At 38.3% G+C, this 18,593-nt stretch overlaps 2 protein-coding genes across 10 annotated transcripts in view; both read right to left on the bottom strand.

Annotated features, from left to right (window-relative positions):
* The window catches only part of LOC103471326 (protocadherin 2 alpha 1), a 41,505-nt gene that overhangs the window by 2,538 nt on the left and 20,374 nt on the right, over nt 1-18,593 (bottom strand). For 2 of the 9 annotated variants that reach the window (XM_081611448.1, XM_017307064.2), the window contains exon 2: nt 856-891. The exons of 2 other annotated variants lie outside the window; for them this stretch is intronic. In XM_081611448.1, the coding sequence (XP_081467574.1) occupies nt 880-891 (12 nt within the window). In that variant the 3' untranslated portion in view covers nt 856-879. Of the gene's footprint in view, nt 1-855; nt 892-1,666; nt 7,329-8,468; nt 11,576-11,809; nt 14,570-18,593 lie in introns of those variants that run through there. 5 more of the 9 variants (XM_081611445.1, XM_081611444.1, XM_081611446.1 and 2 more) reach the window with 5 other exon arrangements.
* Nucleotides 15,001-17,843, bottom strand: LOC145553051 (protocadherin alpha-C2-like). The gene has a single exon (XM_081611450.1). The coding sequence runs from the start codon at nt 17,541-17,543 to the stop codon at nt 15,123-15,125; it is 2,421 nt and encodes an 806-aa protein (XP_081467576.1). The 5' UTR covers nt 17,544-17,843; the 3' UTR covers nt 15,001-15,122.

Below are 18,593 nucleotides of genomic sequence, written 5' to 3'. Positions count from 1 at the left end.
CTGTTGCAAAGACACATTTTATTCACATTTTCTGAACTGAACCTACACAAAAATAAAATAAGTTTGACAGAGAAAATGGGATTTTAGCACCAAAAAGACAATTCTGAGTGTGCCCTTTTAGAAAATGTATTTTTGTTGTAGATGTATGTGTTCAATTTACGTCAGTCACGTCTTCTGTTGTCTTCTAATTTTTTAAGTCTTTATTTTGAACCACATGCTGAACAATGTGCTGGACTAAAAATTTGAATGAAGCCCTTGGGAGTATAAAGAATAAATCTGAAACATTCCAGCAAACCCTGTAGAGCTATTGATCAAAAATGATTTTAGTAGATTAAAAGAAAGTTTGACTTCACTGAAATAAATCAATTATATATATATATATATATATATATATATATATTTACAATCTTTGTACAGAAAAATCACAGAAATTGAAATAGTTTCAAAACTCTACCTGAATCACCATATCTGATTGTTCAAAACCACAAAAACAAATCAGTTCATGTAAATCAGGCTCATGCTGTCAAATCTAAGAAATATTCAACAATTGAAAAGAAGTTGTTTTAACTATAATAGGTAAAACTGCATGGCTGGCATTTTACTGTTTAAAGATGACCTGAAAAATCAGGAACAATTAACCAGCCAGACGTCTAAAGACATGGGAGAACCTGATAAACTGCATGTTATTTCAAATATGTAATATAAAAATTGAAGCACATTATTGTCAAAGGAAATCTTACAAACAATAAAGAAAAACATAACCACTGAAAAAAGGAAAAACAAGAAACTGTTAAAACACTAAAAATACTTCAACTTATCCATGAAAACAATTTCCGGGGCTTGAACGCTGCGTACCTCCAGCTGCTGAGTGGACCTTCCTCATTTAGGGTACTTTAGAGTGGAGAGAAAGAAAAGAAGGGATTCAATCATCAGGTCTTTGGCATAAAAATGATTGCAAAAGTTTTATCAATAAAATGTTTCTTTTGAAATGAGTAAAGAAAATTGTGAGCCTTACAGGAAAGAGTGTTGTAAAAGTGACACTTTCTACATGATTGCATACTTACCATACAGATACAGATCTTTAAAATAAAAAAGATGAATCACATTTTATTTTATTTTTTAAATGTTGAGCATTTGAAAATCTTTTTTTTTTTATTAGGAAAAAAATTATATGAAAACTTATCCGACAGAGATTAGTACACATTTTTCATTCTTAATAAAGGATATATAGTTGTCTCTTAAAATTGTCATAAAATTGTCATCCATTCAATAAACTAAAGCAAAGTAAATATGTAAAAATTTTAATCTTACACAAGTTAAGGCTCATCTTTAAAGTTGATAATCATGACAAACACAAATTTGCTGTTTTAATCCAAAATTTAAACAATGGCATTTTATCTGGCAGAAATGTTTGTTAAAAACGAAAATGGTAAAACAATCCATGGTAGTATCAAGTCATATTAGAAATAACAATCCAGTTAAAGGATTTACCAGCAGAATGTAAAGAATGAAGTGAATATTTTTTGTTTTTATATGACTGCTGAAATTGTATATGTACTGGGGAGTATTATGCAGCCTAAACTAAAACCTGATCTAAAATAAAGATTGAAAACAAGTTCCAAAGTGAGAACCAGCGAAAAGAGTTTATTGTAACTGTCAGTTGTACCTGCAGAGTAGAAGCAGCTGAGTCACTAGTCTCTGACAGTCCTGTTCCTCTCGGGATGCTGGACACGATGTATCTGGAGCCCTTTGGCACAGGCTGTCTGACCACCAGTTTTCCTTTCCTGGTCTCTGCTAGAAACAGACTGTACCAGTAGGCATCGTTGGAGACCAGAGTGGAGTCTGCGATGGTGGAGTTCCTCTCACTGATCACACTGTTCCTGCTGGGAGGAGCAGTTTTGCTGGGCTTGGCTTTCTGACACTTCAGCACGATGGTGACCAGTATGGTGATGAGCAGGAGAAATGACACCGAGGCCAGACCGATGACCAGATACAGGTTGATGTCTGAAAAGATGTCGTATTCCAGAGGCATCTCAGTCATATCAGAGTAGGCCTTAACATCAGTCTCCACTGTCAGCAGCTTGATGGTGACTGTAGCAGAGAGAGCAGGTTCCCCGTTGTCCTTGGCAACAACAACCAGTCTGTGGTGGCGAGAGTCTTTGTAACTGAACATCCTCATAGTCCTGATCTCTCCGTTGTATTGGTCCAAGCTGAACAAGGAAGCATCAGTCACCTGGAGAAACTGGTAGGTAATCCGAGAGTTGTGCACAGAGTCTGTGTCTAAGGCGATCACTTTAGCCACCAGGGATCCTTTATCAGTGGATCTGGGGATCTTCTCCTCCACCAGTGAGCCGTGAGCACGCCAAGGAGAGACAATAACTGGAGCGTTGTCATTTTGGTCAACAATGATGATGTGGACGGTCACATTACTGCTGAGAGGAGGAGAACCAGAGTCTCTGGCCTCGATGTGGAAAAGAAACTCCTTCTCCATCTCATAGTCAAAAGTTTTCAGTGCATAAAGATTCCCGTTCTCTGGATTGATGGAGAACAGCATAGACATGGAGGTGTTGGCAATCTCCTTCTCTATGATGAAATAAACTAGATACTGGTTTTCATGGAGGTCAGGATCAAATGCAGTGAGTGAGCTGAGCAAGGAGCCAGGTGCATTATTCTCTATCACACGTATGGTATAAAATGACTGGGAGAACTGAGGAACATTGTCATTAACATCCAGCAGCTCCAAAGTCATAGTTTCATTGTCAGATAGAGGAGGAGACCCTCTGTCTGTGACGGTGAAGGTGATTTCATATTCTGGGACCTTCTCTCTGTCTAATGGCTCTGACACCACTAACTCATAATAGTTATCAGAGGACTCCCTCAGTTTGAAAGGCATGTTCTCTGGAATATGAAGATCAACCTGACCATTATCACCTGAGTCTTTATCACTGACACTAACTACAGCTATCACTGTGTCTAACTCTATGTTCTCTTTGACTGGACTCTGAAAAGATTTAATAGATATTTCAGGATGGTTGTCATTCATATCAGTCACCTGGATTTTAACTCTACACTGTCCAGATAAGGAGGTAGGTCCTTTGTCACTGGCTATCACCTCCATTTCATACAGTTTCAAATCTTCATAATTTATCATTTCTTTTACTCTGATTTCACCATTTTCTGAATTTAGGTTAAACATCATCTGGGTTCTCTCTGATGTATATAAGCTGTATGAGTAAGTGATGTCAGAATTGGAGCCTTCATCTAAATCAGTAGCATTCAGTTTAATCACTAAGCTGCCAATGGGCGAGTTCTCCATCACATCTACACCATACTGGTCTTTGTCAAATGAAGGGGCGTTGTCGTTCACATCAAGCACGCGAACAATAATGCTGGCTGTACCTGTGCGCGTGGGCACCCCACCGTCCACAGCGGTCAGAATCAGATTATGAACAGCCTGCTGTTCTCTGTCCAGAGCCTTTTTCAAAATCAGATCAGCGAATTTCGATCCATCTCTTCCAGTTTGAATTTCAATAGCAAAATTATCACTTGCGCTCAGATGGTAGTTTTTTACAGAATTAGTTCCAACATCCGGGTCAGCAGCGTTGTTCAGGGAGAATCTCTCTCCAACAGGGCTCGACTCTGAGATGTCTAAATGCATCGTTCCTCTTCTAAAATGAGGAGCGTTGTCATTAATATCTGTTATTTCCACCTCAATATTAAACATACGTATTGGGTTCTCAATTGTAGCGTCTAATTTAAGGAAACAATATGAAGTAGTTTTCGATGGGCACAAAAACTCCCTGTCAATCCTTTCCAAAATATAAAGCTCCCCCGTGTCTTTGTTGATATTGAGATATTTTTTATTGGCTACAACATCCAGGCGCATCCTCCTCGTTTTCAGCGTCTTCACTTCTAATCCCAAATCAGCCGCCAAATTAGCAACGACAGATCCCTCCTCCATTTCTTCAGGTACAGAATAATGAGTAACTGACAACACCGCACTCCATGAGGCAAAAAGACAGAGAAACAGGAACACATACCCCGTCCTGCAAAGCCGTTTGACAGGCTCTGCCATTGTGAAGAACCGGTTCGGACGGACAGGTCTTTTACGTAAAAGCGAAAAATACAACGCAAATCGTTACAAAAGGCGTTTCTTCCCAAGAATGACGCACTGATTGTGCACAACGTCTCTCATCCCCTCCGCAGACAACATATCGCGATAACTACGACCTCATCAAAAATGCCTTATCTGGAACTGAGAAGTAAAAAAGCATAAACAGTCCTCATTAAAACACTAAAATAAAAAATAGATTTAGAACCGTTTTAATATTCATTTAGTCGTAACTGGACTTAATAAAAGTTGATGAAGCGGAATAAATACGTTTCTAATGTAATTATTTGGATGCCACGCTTACAATACTAATATACATAATTAATAATTGGTCATTATATGCTTGTTATTTCTCATAAAAGTTTTTATTTTGTTCATCACTGCTGGAACACGTGGTGGTTTAGAAAGAAAAAACTATTATGGATTCCTCCACTGCTTAAATGCAGCAACAAAATAAAAATGCATCTCACATTTTTGACAATTAATGTAGGTATAGAAAGTTTCTTTGGTAGGGGTTGTCAAGTTTGCTCTTTCATCTCTTTAATCATCTAGCAAAACTGAGAAAATATGATATAAAAAAAACAAAGCATGACGATTAAACACAACTAAAAATGTTTTTACGTAGAAAAATGTAAAAATTACTTTTGATTAAGCACAAAAGTGTTACTTCAGTTCCTTCATACATTCCTAAATTAAAATGTTTCGACTTTAATGTGTTTGCAAATGTTAGGTGAATTTAAGATGCTTACTGTGTTAAAGGCCACAAATAAAAAAAAACATCAAGCTGAGGTATGTTTAACTTAGAGTTGAGAAAATCCAAAGAATACCAAAGCTGCTTTGATAATTCAGCTTTACATGCTGTAAGGGTTAGAGAAAGTATTACAAAAGTTAGAACATATCTTTCCACCTAAAAGTCAAAAGCTTCAACATTATGCAGAACTGTTATGTATCTACAATTTCAAATTAACACTCAACTTTGAAATGTAGATGCCGTGCACTAAAAACACTGAATGTTAAAATGTGGTGCACAAATTTATTTGAAACCAGTTTTCTTTCAGAATATTTCCAAACTTCAAAACTTGTGAAAGAGTGATTATTTTGCTCATGCTTTTTTCCATCTTGTGATGCATTGTCAAGTTATTCACATTGGCCCCACTTCTAGGATATACTTAGCTGTCTCTTGACTGTAAACAGCATCAGCTGGGTGTTGAAAATAAGAGAGTACTTCCCAATTTTTGTATGATTTTAGTCAAATGTTTTAAATAAGTCCCATATGGCTGTATTCTTTCTCATTGTGCTTTTTTTTTTGCTATATTTTTTGCCAGGGTGTTGAAAAATTTCCCAGTAATTTAATACATCTGATTAAATGTATTGAAATCCATCACTTTTGCTATTTTACAGTCATAAAGTATTATAGTTAACTATGTACTTGACTGTCAAACATTTCATTGAGATCTTTCCATATCATTGAAAAAACATGCTGAGCCCTATTTTAACAGAAATAAAAATTAAATTATGTTCTCATCTGACAAACTGAGCTTATTAAATGTGGAAATTTGTGCTGATACTTGTTTTTCTGTGTTCTTGTCTTTTTGTTTGTTTTGATTTTAAACATGTTAATCATTTGCATTCTGAATTGCAACAGAAACTTTGTTCACACAGATCTGGGGCTTCTACATATCTGTTACTCTGCTAAAATTTACAGGCAGTGTAGCTGAAATCTGTACCATAACACAGACTTTGTGGTTAAGTAAGATACGTAAAGACAATAAAGGCTGTGTTTGGCATCATGGAGGATAATATTTGAATCATTAAAGCCGTTGTTGGGTTCGCATGTTTAGGCTGGAAAAAAAGTTAACTTTATTTTTTTTGCTCTCCCATTGTGCTTTTTTTTCCCCAAGCAGACTATAATTTGCAAATAATTGCTCCCATTAGACAGAAATTATGGAGGCGGGACAGAGTCCAGACCCGGGTGAAAACAAACTTTGGAAGTCCTGATTGCTACATTCCTGTAGTGCACATTTGTGCCATTACAATTGCAAGATAATTTTCAATGTCAAAAGCAGCTCATTCAATGCAAGTTTCCCAATGGGATGTTTGTATTTTTGGAACGCTGCCATCAAATGGGCCTTGCCAGCTGAGACGCTTTGCATGCCCTACCCACAACATGCAGGTTGCAGCAGCACTGGAAAATGACAGAAAAGGCATGATTTCAGTACCACCTGTACATGCAGTAGTGTTAGCAACACGGAAGAGTTCATCTTTGCCACAGTGCCCAGCAATAGCGGCCCATTATGTTTGAGAAGACGTACACTTCCTATTGTTGGTTCAGATCGAGGCAGATCTGCATTCACCACAAGCAAAGAAGCACCAGTATACATTTCGAAACGGACCAAAAATACCTCAAAAATCCGATTTCAGTTCAATATTTTGGTCAGCACCGGAGTTCGCTTGAGTGAATTCACACCTGCACAAAAGGTTCCATGTGAGACACAAACTCTGGTATGTTTAAAGTGAAACGAATGTGTCAGGTGTGAATACATCCTAAAAGTGCAAGACCTTCATTTTTATTACACTGTTGAAGTAAAACTTTGAAGGTAAAAATGAAATTGGTCCAAGGGTCCAATTAGTTACAATTTCTGTGCCAGCTCATATCATCATGAGACATTTCTTAAATATTATCTATTCATTACATGAACTATAACAGGTGCACTGGCCCCTGTTGGCCCCTGTCTAGAAACACCCATAACTATACATGTGAACAAAGTTCTGCCCTTTCACTGAGTAATAAATATAATGATAATTTGTTTTTATTTTTCATACTAAAATTTTAGAATGATACACCATTTAGTTTTATCCTGACATCAGTAATAAATGCTTTTTCCTGAACTTAAAAGATTCTTATTAAAATTAAATGAACACAAATGAATACTGCAAAACTGAAATTTATCCAGCCATTCTGAAAACAAGCTTATCCCTTGTGGTGTAAGCATCAACAAGGGAGAGGTGAGGTACAACCTGGACTGGTCTCCAGTTCATAATAGGAAATCAATCAATCAATCAATCAATCAATCAACTATCCATCCATCTATCTTTCTAAGAAAGACTATCCTAAGTGTCTTTTAATGTACTAAGTTTAGGTATTAAATTTTAATTTGACATATCACATTAAAAAAATCTGAAAATCAAAGTTAATTTTTAACTTAAAACTATTTATTTTAAACACAATTGCAAAACAAACTATAAATATATGTAAAAAAATATATATATATGTAAGCTCTTTTCCCTCCAAGTTAATATGTGGAAACTTAGTCTTTAAGTTACAGTAAAAAATAAATTATAAATTACTTATAGAAAAAAAGAATAGATTTTGGTGGCAACAGAAATGGACATTTTGTCAAAATAAAATTACAAGAAGGCATATTAATATGACTTAGAGATTTAATGAGAAATCTGTTAAACAGATGAAACTTAACAATACATGGAAATGTATTTTAAAATATCAGTGGTGTACTTTTTAAATAATATTCCTGATTATCATTTAATTGGATTAGGCCCATGTGGATATTAATATGTTATTATGTAACATATTGTATAAAAGATAAACAAATACATGGGTGTTAGAAATATTTCTGTGGATGTGCCCATGTGACACAGCAGATGAAATGCCTGTGCAATTATGAGTCTGTGAAAGCATTCTTAATCACCGCACATAAAGCAACAATCTAAACATTCCCACACCTCATACATTAAACATTCTGCTCTTTGTAATAATAACCACAAAAGATTTCTCAACATTTTGTATGGAAAAGCCATCTAATTATGAAATGCGGAATAGGATATTATGCACCATGCTTGAAATAAAAAGTATATTTAATTAAATTTGCATTTCTTTCCATGTAAGAAACATCATGATGAAGGTTTTGTTTGAAAAAATTGTCTTATTTCAGCTAAATTATCTGTTGCACTGTTGAGAAGGGTATTTGTTCATTTTTTCCATTGTGGAGTGACACCTCTTATTAATACCAAAATATTTAAAGTTCTTTAGAATAAATTGTAAATTATTTCATTTCACTTTATTCACCAGAATATAAACACACTATTAAGTGTTTAAGGAACATTGGACATTTAGATTTATTGTGCTCATATAGATTTACTGTTTGAAATCGCATGAAAATGGTTCTTTGGTAAGTTCACTTGATTTCAATCTTAATGAAAAAAAAGAATTATAACCTTTCCATCATGTAAAAATTATGTTGATGTCTCACTTTTGAATACATATTCTGTGAAATTTTACAAAACTTCAAAAATTAACAAAAAAAATCTGTTTTTATGTTTCTCTTTAGGCTTGTCCTACCTGCAGAGTAGAAGCAGCTGAGTCACTAGTCTCTGACAGTCCTGTCCCTCTCGGGATGCTGGAAACGATGTATCTGGAGCCCTTTGGCACAGGCTGTCTGACCACCAGCTTTCCTTTCCTGGTCTCTGCTAGAAACAGACTGTACCAGTAGGCATCGTTGGAGACCAGAGTGGAGTCTGCGATGGTGGAGTTCCTCTCACTGATCACACTGTTCCTGCTGGGAGGAGCACTTTTGCTGGGCTTGGCTTTCTGACACTTCAGCACGATGGTGACCAGTATGGTGATGAGCAGGAGAAATGACACCGAGGCCAGACCGATGACCAGATACAGGTTGATGTCTGAAAAGATGTCGTATTCCAGAGGCATCTCAGTCATGTCAGAGTAGGCCTTAACATCAGTCTCCACTGTCAGCAGCTTGATGGTGACTGTTGCAGAGAGAGCAGGTTCCCCGTTGTCCTTGGCAACAACAACCAGTCTGTGGTGGCGAGAGTCTTTGTAACTGAACATCCTCATAGTCCTGATCTCTCCGTTGTATTGGTCCAAGCTGAACAAGGAGGCATCAGTCACCTGGAGAAACTGGTAGGTAATTCGAGAGTTGTGCACAGAGTCTGTGTCTAAGGCGATCACTTTAGCCACCAGGGATCCTTTATCAGTAGATCTGGGGATCTTCTCCTCCACCAGTGAGCCGTGAGCGCGCCAAGGAGAGACAATAACTGGAGCGTTGTCATTTTGGTCAACAATGATGATGTGGACGGTCACATTACTGCTGAGAGGAGGAGAACCAGAGTCTCTGGCCTCGATGTGGAAAAGAAACTCCTTCTCAATCTCATAGTCAAAAGTTTTCAGTGCATAAAGATTCCCGTTCTCTGGATTGATGGAGAACAGCATAGACATGGAGGTGTTGGCAATCTCCTTCTCTATGATGAAATAAACTAGATACTGGTTTTCATGGAGGTCAGGATCAAATGCAGTGAGTGAGCTGAGCAAGGAGCTAGGTGCATTATTCTCCATCACACGTATGGTATAAAATGACTGGGAGAACTGAGGAACATTGTCATTAACATCCAGCAGCTCCAAAGTCATAGTTTCATTGTCAGACAGAGGAGGAGACCCTCTGTCTGTGACAGTGAAGGTGATTTCATATTCTGGGACCTTCTCTCTGTCTAATGGCTCTGACACCACTAACTCATAATAGTTATCAGAGGACTCCCTCAGTTTGAAAGGCATGTTCTCTGGAATATGAAGATCAACCTGTCCATTATCACCTGAGTCTTTATCACTGACACTAACTACAGCTATCACTGTGTCTAACTCTATGTTCTCTTTGACTGGACTCTGAAAAGATTTTATGGAAATTTCAGGATGGTTGTCATTCATATCAGTCACCTGGATTTTAACTCTACACTGTCCAGATAAGGAGGTAGGTCCTTTGTCACTGGCTATCACCTCCATTTCATACAGTTTCAAATCTTCATAATTTATCATTTCTTTTACTCTGATTTCACCATTTTCTGAATTTAGGTTAAACATCATCTGGGTTCTCTCTGATGTATATAAGCTGTATGAGTAAGTGATGTCAGAATTGGAGCCTTCATCTAAATCGGTAGCATTCAGTTTAATCACTAAGCTGCCAATGGGCGAGTTCTCCATCACATCTACAACATACTGGTCTTTGTCAAATGAAGGGGCGTTGTCGTTCACATCAAGAACACGAACAATAATGCTGGCTGTACCTGTGCGCGTGGGCACCCCACCGTCCACAGCGGTCAGAATCAGATTATGAACAGCCTGCTGTTCTCTGTCCAGAGCCTTTTTCAGAACCAAATCAGCAAACTTCGTTCCGTCTCTCCCGGTCTGAATTTCAATAGCAAAATTATCGCTTGAGCTCAGATGGTAATTTTTTACAGAATTCGTTCCAACATCCGGGTCAGCAGCGTTGTTCAGGGAGAATCTCTCTCCAACAGGGCTCGACTCTGAGATATCTAAATGCATCGTTCCTCTTCTAAAATGAGGAGCGTTATCGTTTATGTCCAATATTTCAACCTCTATGTTAAACATGCGCACAGGGTTTTCAATTGCTGCGTCTAATCTAAGAAAACACGCCGTTGCTGTCTTGAAAGTACAAAGAAACTCCCTGTCAATCCTTTCCAAAATAAAAAGCTCCCCGGTGTCTTTGTTAATATCAAGATATTTCTTGTTGCCCACCACGTCCACCCGCATTTTTCTTTTGCTCAGACTCCTTACATCTAATCCCAAATCAGCCGCTAAATTTGCAACAACGGACCCTTCATCCATTTCCTCCGGAACGGAATAATGAGTTACCGTGCTTGCCGTGTCCAGGATGGAAGAAAAACAGAGGAACACTGCGACATACCTCTTCCACGAAAAACAAACAGGTTGGCGAGCCATTATCATTAATCCGTCTTCAAAGCCCTATACTTGATATTTGGCCACGTATCAGTAAACAAGATTTTATATAAACACTCCTTTTGATAGCAGAGTCGTGAAAGGAATGACTGCTTTCACGGCTTCCAACGAACTGTCGTGAGAACGATGACTTCATCAGTGCTTTCTTTTCTTGGAGAGCAGCGACATGAACGGCTTATTTTAAAAATAGTGTTGTTACAGAGTAGACGGAAACAAAAAAGTTTTTGAATGGGTTTTAATTTTTTTTTTTTTTTCAGTTTTGGTTATTTTTCGAAATGTTTTACAACCTCTTCACGGTTTTATTTATAAGTTGTATTTTCTTTATTATATACTAACGTGATAATTTTTCAGGGAAGTACAAATCCACCATTGGGTCATTCGTTTTCTTTTCTGTCTTGTTTGTACATTTAAGCGATTTATCACTTAATACAGAACCAAAAAAACTTAAATAAAAGATGGTGCAAGGCCGCATGTTAAGTTTTTTTTTTTTACAGGTTCGTTTTTTGGTTTTCTTTCTTTGTTTTTCTATTGTTTTATGACCAAGTCTGTTTGTAGTATAACATGAGTTAAATACTTTGTAGAGAGCATTGAATTTATTAACGAGGGGAATGATCAGAAAATATGTTTTAAGCATATTTTACGGAAAACCTCACAGGACAAAAACACAAACCAGTTACATTATAAAAAGATCTACAATTTGCGAAGTAAGTGAAATTGGTAATTTAATAAGTATCTTTTAATAAACGAGGTAATATCTATGTTGAACGTGGTATTTTTTGATAGTATATTAAAAGAGCTATTATTATGACATTACTTATATAGAAGATAATTCCATTCTCTGTGAAATTAGAAATGAACTTTACATATTTTTGAAAACAATCTGAATTTAATATTTTCACTTATATTTGTCCTACCTGCAGAGTAGAAGCAGCAGAGTCACTAGTCTCTGACAGTCCTGTCCCTCTCGGGATGCTGGACACGATGTATCTGGAGCCCTTTGGCACAGGCTGTCTGACCACCAGCTTTCCTTTCCTGGTCTCTGCTAGAAACAGACTGTACCAGTAGGCATCGTTGGAGACCAGAGTGGAGTCTGCGATGGTGGAGTTCCTCTCACTGATCACACTGTTCCTGCTGGGAGGAGCAGTTTTGCTGGGCTTGGCTTTCTGACACTTCAGCACGATGGTGACCAGTATGGTGATGAGCAGGAGAAATGACACCGAGGCCAGACAGATGACCAGATACAGGTTGATGTCTGAAAAGATGTCGTATTCCAGAGGCATCTCAGTCATATCAGAGTAGGCCTTAACATCAGTCTCCACTGTCAGCAGCTTGATGGTGACTGTAGCAGAGAGAGCAGGCTCCCCGTTGTCCTTGGCAACAACAACCAGTCTGTGGTGGCGTGAGTCTTTGTAACTGAACATCCTCATAGTCCTGATCTCTCCATTGTATTGGTCCAAGCTGAACAAGGAAGCATCAGTCACCTGGAGAAACTGGTAGGTAATCCGAGAGTTGTGCACAGAGTCTGTGTCTAAGGCGATCACTTTAGCCACCAGGGATCCTTTATCAGTGGATCTGGGGATCTTCTCCTCCACCAGTGAGCCGTGAGCACGCCAAGGAGAGACAATAACTGGAGCGTTGTCATTTTGGTCAACAATGATGATGTGGACGGTCACATTACTGCTGAGAGGAGGAGAACCAGAGTCTCTGGCCTCGATGTGGAAAAGAAACTCCTTCTCAATCTCATAGTCAAAGGTTTTCAGTGCATAAAGATTCCCGTTCTCTGGATTGATGGAGAACAGCATAGACATGGAGGTGTTGGCAATCTCCTTCTCTATGATGAAATAGACTAGATACTGGTTTTCATGGAGGTCAGGATCAAATGCAGTGAGTGAGCTGAGCAAGGAGCTAGGTGCATTATTCTCTATCACACGTATGGTATAAAATGACTGGGAGAACTGAGGAACATTGTCATTAACATCCAGCAGCTCCAAAGTCATAGTTTCATTGTCAGATAGAGGAGGAGACCCTCTGTCTGTGACAGTGAAGGTGATTTCATATTCTGGGACCTTCTCTCTGTCTAATGGCTCTGACACCACTAACTCATAATAGTTATCAGAGGACTCCCTCAGCTTGAAAGGCATGTTCTCTGGAATATGAAGATCAACCTGTCCATTATCACCCGAGTCTTTATCACTGACACTAACTACAGCTATCACTGTGTCTAACTCTATGTTCTCTTTGACTGGACTCTGAAAAGATTTTATGGAAATTTCAGGATGGTTGTCATTCATATCAGTCACCTGGATTTTAACTCTACACTGTCCAGATAAGGAGGTAGGTCCTTTGTCACTGGCTATCACCTCCATTTCATACAGTTTCAAATCTTCATAATTTATCATTTCTTTTACTCTGATTTCACCATTTTCTGGATTCAGGTTAAACATCATCTGGGTTCTCTCTGATGTATATAAGCTGTATGAGTAAGTGATGTCAGAATTGGAGCCTTCATCTAAATCAGTAGCATTCAGTTTAATCACTAAGCTGCCAATGGGCGAGTTCTCCATCACTTCTACACCATACTGGTCTTTGTCAAATGAAGGGGCGTTGTCGTTCACATCAAGCACGCGAACAATAATGCTGGCTGTACCTGTGCGCGTGGGCACCCCACCGTCCACAGCGGTCAGAATCAGATTATGAACAGCCTGCTGTTCTCTGTCCAAAGCCTTTTTCAGAACCAAATCAGCAAACTTCGTTCCGTCTCTCCCGGTCTGAATTTCAATAGCAAAATTATCGCTTGCGCTCAGATGGTAATTTTTTACAGAATTCGTTCCAACATCCGGGTCAGCAGCGTTGTTCAGGGAGAATCTCTCTCCAACAGGGCTCGACTCTGAGATATCTAAATGCATCGTTCCTCTTCTAAAATGAGGAGCGTTATCGTTTATGTCCAATATTTCAACCTCTATGTTAAACATGCGCACAGGGTTTTCAATTGTTGCGTCTAATCTAAGAAAACACGTCGTTGCTGTCTTGAGGGTACAAAGAAACTCCCTGTCAATCCTTTCCAAAATAAAAAGCTCCCCGGTATCTTTGTTAATATCAAGATATTTCTTGTTGCCCACCACGTCCACCCGCATTTTTCTTTTGCTCAGACTCCTTACATCTAATCCCAAATCAGCCGCTAAATTTGCAACAATGGACCCTTCATCCATTTCCTCCGGAACGGAATAATGAGTTACCGTGCTTGCCGTGTCCAGGATGGAAGAAAAACAGAGGAACACTGCGACATACCTCTTCCACGAAAAACAAACAGGTTGGCGAGCCATTATCATTAATCCGTCTTCAAAGCCCTATACTTGATATTGTTGTATCAGTAAACAAGATTTTATATAAACGACTCCTTTTCATAGCAGAGTCGTGAAAGGAATGACTCCTTTCACGGCTTCCAACGAACTGTCGTGAAAACGATGACTTCACCACTGCTTTCTTTTCATGGAGAGCAGCGACATGAACGGCTTATTTTAAAATTGTGTTGTTACAGAGTAGACGGGGAAAGAAAACATTTTTTTAATGGGTTTTGATTATTTTTTTCAGTTTTGGATATTTTTCGAATTGTTTTACGACTTCTTCACGATTTAATTTATAATTTTCATATTTTCTTTATTATATTCTAGCGTGTTACTTTTTCATGGACGTACAAATCCACACTTTGGTCATTCGTTTTCTTTTTTGTCTTGTTTATACATTTAAGCAATTTATCACTTAATACGCAACCAAAAAAATAAATAAATAAAAGATGGTGAAAGATCGCATGTTAATTTTTTTTTTTTTTGAAGATTCGTTTTTTTCTTTGTTTTTCTATTGTTTTATGACTAAGTCTGTTTGTAGTATAACATGAGTTAAATACTTTGTAGAGTGCTTTAAATATATTGACGAGAGAAATGATCAGAAAATCTGTTTTAAGTATATTTTAAGGAAAACCTCACAGGACAAAAACACAAAGCATTTACAGTGTAAAAAGATCTACAATTTGCAAAATAAGTGATACTGTTTTTTTAATAAGCATCTTTTAATAAACGAGGTAATATCTATGATGAACTTGGAATTTTTATGCTATATTAAAAGAGCTATTATTATGGCTTTACTTATACAGAAGGTAATTCCATTCTCTGTGAAATTAAAAATAAACTTTTAAAGTTTTTGAAAATAATCTGAATTTAATAATTTCACTTATATTTGTCCTACCTGCAGAGTAGAAGCAGCTGAGTCACTAGTCTCTGACAGTCCTGTCCCTCTCGGGATGCTGGACACGATGTATCTGGAGCCCTTTGGTACAGGCTGTCTGACCACTAGTTTTCCTTTCCTGGTCTCTGCTAGAAACAGACTGTACCAGTAGGCATCGTTGGACACCAGAGTGGAGTCTGCGATGGTGGAGTTCCTCTCACTGATCACACTGTTCCTGCTGGGAGGAGCAGTTTTACTGGGCTTGGCTTTCTGACACTTCAGCACGATGGTGACCAGTATGGTGATGAGCAGGAGAAATGACACCGAGGCCAGACCGATGACCAGATACAGGTTAATATCTGAAAAGATGTCGTACTCCAGAGGCATCTCAGTCATGTCAGAGTAGGCCTTAACATAAGTCTCCACTGTCAGCAGCTTGATGGTGACTGTAGCAGAGAGAGCAGGCTCCCCGTTGTCCTTGGCAACAACAACCAGTCTGTGGTGGCGTGAGTCTTTGTAACTGAACATCCTCATAGTCCTGATCTCTCCGTTGTATTGGTCCAAGCTGAACAAGGAAGCATCAGTGACCTGGAGAAACTGGTAGGTAATCCGAGAGTTGTGCACAGAGTCTGTGTCTAAGGCGATCACTTTAGCCACCAGGGATCCTTTATCAGTGGATCTGGGGATCTTCTCCTCCACCAGTGAGCCGTGAGCACGCCAAGGAGAGACAATAACTGGAGCATTGTCATTTTGGTCAACAATGATGATGTGGACGGTCACATTACTGCTGAGAGGAGGAGAACCAGAGTCTCTGGCCTCGATGTGGAAAAGAAACTCCTTCTCAATCTCATAGTCAAAAGTTTTCAGTGCATAAAGATTCCCGTTCTCTGGATTGATGGAGAACAGCATAGACATGGAGGTGTTGGCAATCTCCTTCTCTATGATGAAATAAACTAGATACTGGTTTTCATGGAGGTCAGGATCAAATGCAGTGAGTGAGCTGAGCAAGGAGCTAGGTGCATTATTCTCCATCACACGTATGGTATAAAATGACTGGGAGAACTGAGGAACATTGTCATTAACATCCAGCAGCTCCAAAGTCATAGTTTCATTGTCAGACAGAGGAGGAGACCCTCTGTCTGTGACAGTGAAGGTGATTTCATATTCTGGGACCTTCTCTCTGTCTAATGGCTCTGACACCACTAACTCATAATAGTTATCAGAGGATTCCCTCAGTTTGAAAGGCATGTTCTCTGGAATATGAAGATCAACCTGTCCATTATCTCCTGAGTCCTTATCACTGATACTAACTACAGCTATAACTGTGTCTAACTCTATGTTCTCACTGACTGGACTCTGAAATGATTTAATAGATATTTCTGGGTGGTTGTCATTCATGTCTTCAACTAGAATCTTTATGGTACATTGTCCTGATAAACTGTTGGCTCCTTTATCTGTTGCTATGACTTCCATGTCATAAATCCTAAAATCTTCATAATTCAACATTCCTTTTACAGTAATTTCACCTGTGGTTGGATTCAAATTAAATGTTTCTTGTGTTTTTTCTGACGTATAAAGACTAAATGAATACGTTACTTCAGAATTTGAACCTTCATCTAAATCTACTGCCTTAACATGAACAACAAGACTTCCAATTGGGTCATTTTCAAAAATATGGACAGTGTAGCTGGGTTTGTCAAATGTGGGCGCATTGTCATTTGTATCTAAAACACGAATAATAACACTCGCGGTGCCAGATCGAGCAGGTGTTCCCCCATCAATGGCTGTGAGCATTAGATCATGAGCCGCCTTCTTCTCCCGATCTAATGGTTTTTTAAGTATCAAATCAGCAAATTTTGACCCGTCTCTCCCCGTTTGAACCTCAATGTTAAAATGTTCGCTTTCACTGAGCTCGTACGTCTTCAACGAATTTGCTCCAACATCAGGATCCGCTGCATTACTAAGCGAAAATCTCTCTCCTTTAGGCGTAGCCTCAGATATGTCTAAATGTATGACGTCTCTTCGAAATTGTGGTGCATTGTCATTCATATCCAAAATCTCTACCTCGATATTGAAAATTCGCACTGGATTTTCTAGAATGATTTCTAATCGTAGGTAGCAAGGCGCTGAAGATTTTGTGGGACAAATGAGTTCCCTGTCAATTTTTTCTACAATGTACAGCTCCCCAGTCTCTTTGTTCACATCCAGATATTTCTTGTTAGCGATGATATCAACTCGCATTCTTCGTCGATTCAGTGTGGCCACGTCCAGGCTAAGATCTGAAGCGAGATTGGCAACGACCGATCCCTCTTTCATTTCTTCTGGTATAGAATAATGAGTCACTGCCGTTGATATGTTCCGGGCGAAGGTAAAAATAATAAAGAAGAGCTGAACATACCTCTCTCCCGTTGTTATTGCACGAACCATTGCTTCGAAATATGCTAGCGTTCAAACTGATGAAAAGAAAAGCTTAGCGGTGTTGATGATTTTGTTTTCCTCCAAAGTCTCTTTCCAAACCTTTTACAAACAGTTCTAAATCCAGAAAAATACCAAAATTCGCATCTACTCTTTCTGTAATTCCTCGCAGCACCACAGAGCCGTCCTGACATCCTATGAATAAGCTCCAATGATAACGTCTTGTCCCGACGTTCAGAGTTATTGGTGCAACAGCGCCACCGTTTTGTTCCGGAAAACAACTGCCAGATAATAAACTGAACAAAACACATAGTAAATAATATTGATTATAAAAAACCTGAAGGGAAAAACGCCTTTTAATAAAATGTTGTATTAAAACATCAACTTCGCAGAACTGCACAATTAAAATAAGAACATTACAAGACCAATACAATGTATATTTACGTTAATATACGAGTATTAGCAGTTTAAATCAACCCGCGTATATTTATTCATCTATTTCAAAATTTCCCCAGACAAAAAGTTTGAGAAATTAGGAGACCCTCTCTCCACTCTTCGCAGACAAGATCTTATGAGCCGTACGTCAAACAGCGGATGAAAAAAATCTGGAAAAACTGTGAGCAGCATGTCATTGCTGCAACAAAAATGTAATCATTAAAAAACGATTATTTTCGCCCCCAAAAAAGGGCTTTATTTGTTAGCATACGACATTTGAAAGTTTCCATTTCACCGCAAGAGGTTTGTGGGTCATGTCATCTGGACAAATTGACATAGAGCATTTTGGGATGGAGGAAGAGACAGTAAGTAAAGAATCACTTCATTGAACTCATTCACAGGTGGTGGAAAAGGGATATGATTAAAAATGTTTCTTAATGAGCGAGAAATATAAATGAACATAGTGATAAAAGAGCATGATTTCAGTATTTGTGGTATTCGCAAAATGTTCCGCTATCCAGTTGGTTAATACACATTAAAACGTTTGTTTGACCAAATGAATTTTCTGACATACTCTGAAAATAAAACTGTTTCTTATGCCTTGGGGAATAATACGAAAATAAATGT

This window comes from Poecilia reticulata, chromosome 10, assembly GCF_904066995.2.
Source record: "Poecilia reticulata chromosome 10, P_reticulata-male-v2, whole genome shotgun sequence".
NCBI classification, from domain to species: Eukaryota; Metazoa; Chordata; class Actinopteri; order Cyprinodontiformes; family Poeciliidae; genus Poecilia; species Poecilia reticulata.
The sequence above is the reverse complement of the archived record's forward strand: the minus strand, read 5'-3'. Positions and strand labels throughout refer to the sequence as shown.

Excerpts from the sequence above, each read along its gene's own strand:
- LOC145553051 (XM_081611450.1), bottom strand. The coding sequence starts at position 17,543 with ATGGTTCGTGCAATAACAACGGGAGAGAGGTATGTTCAGCTCTTCTTT.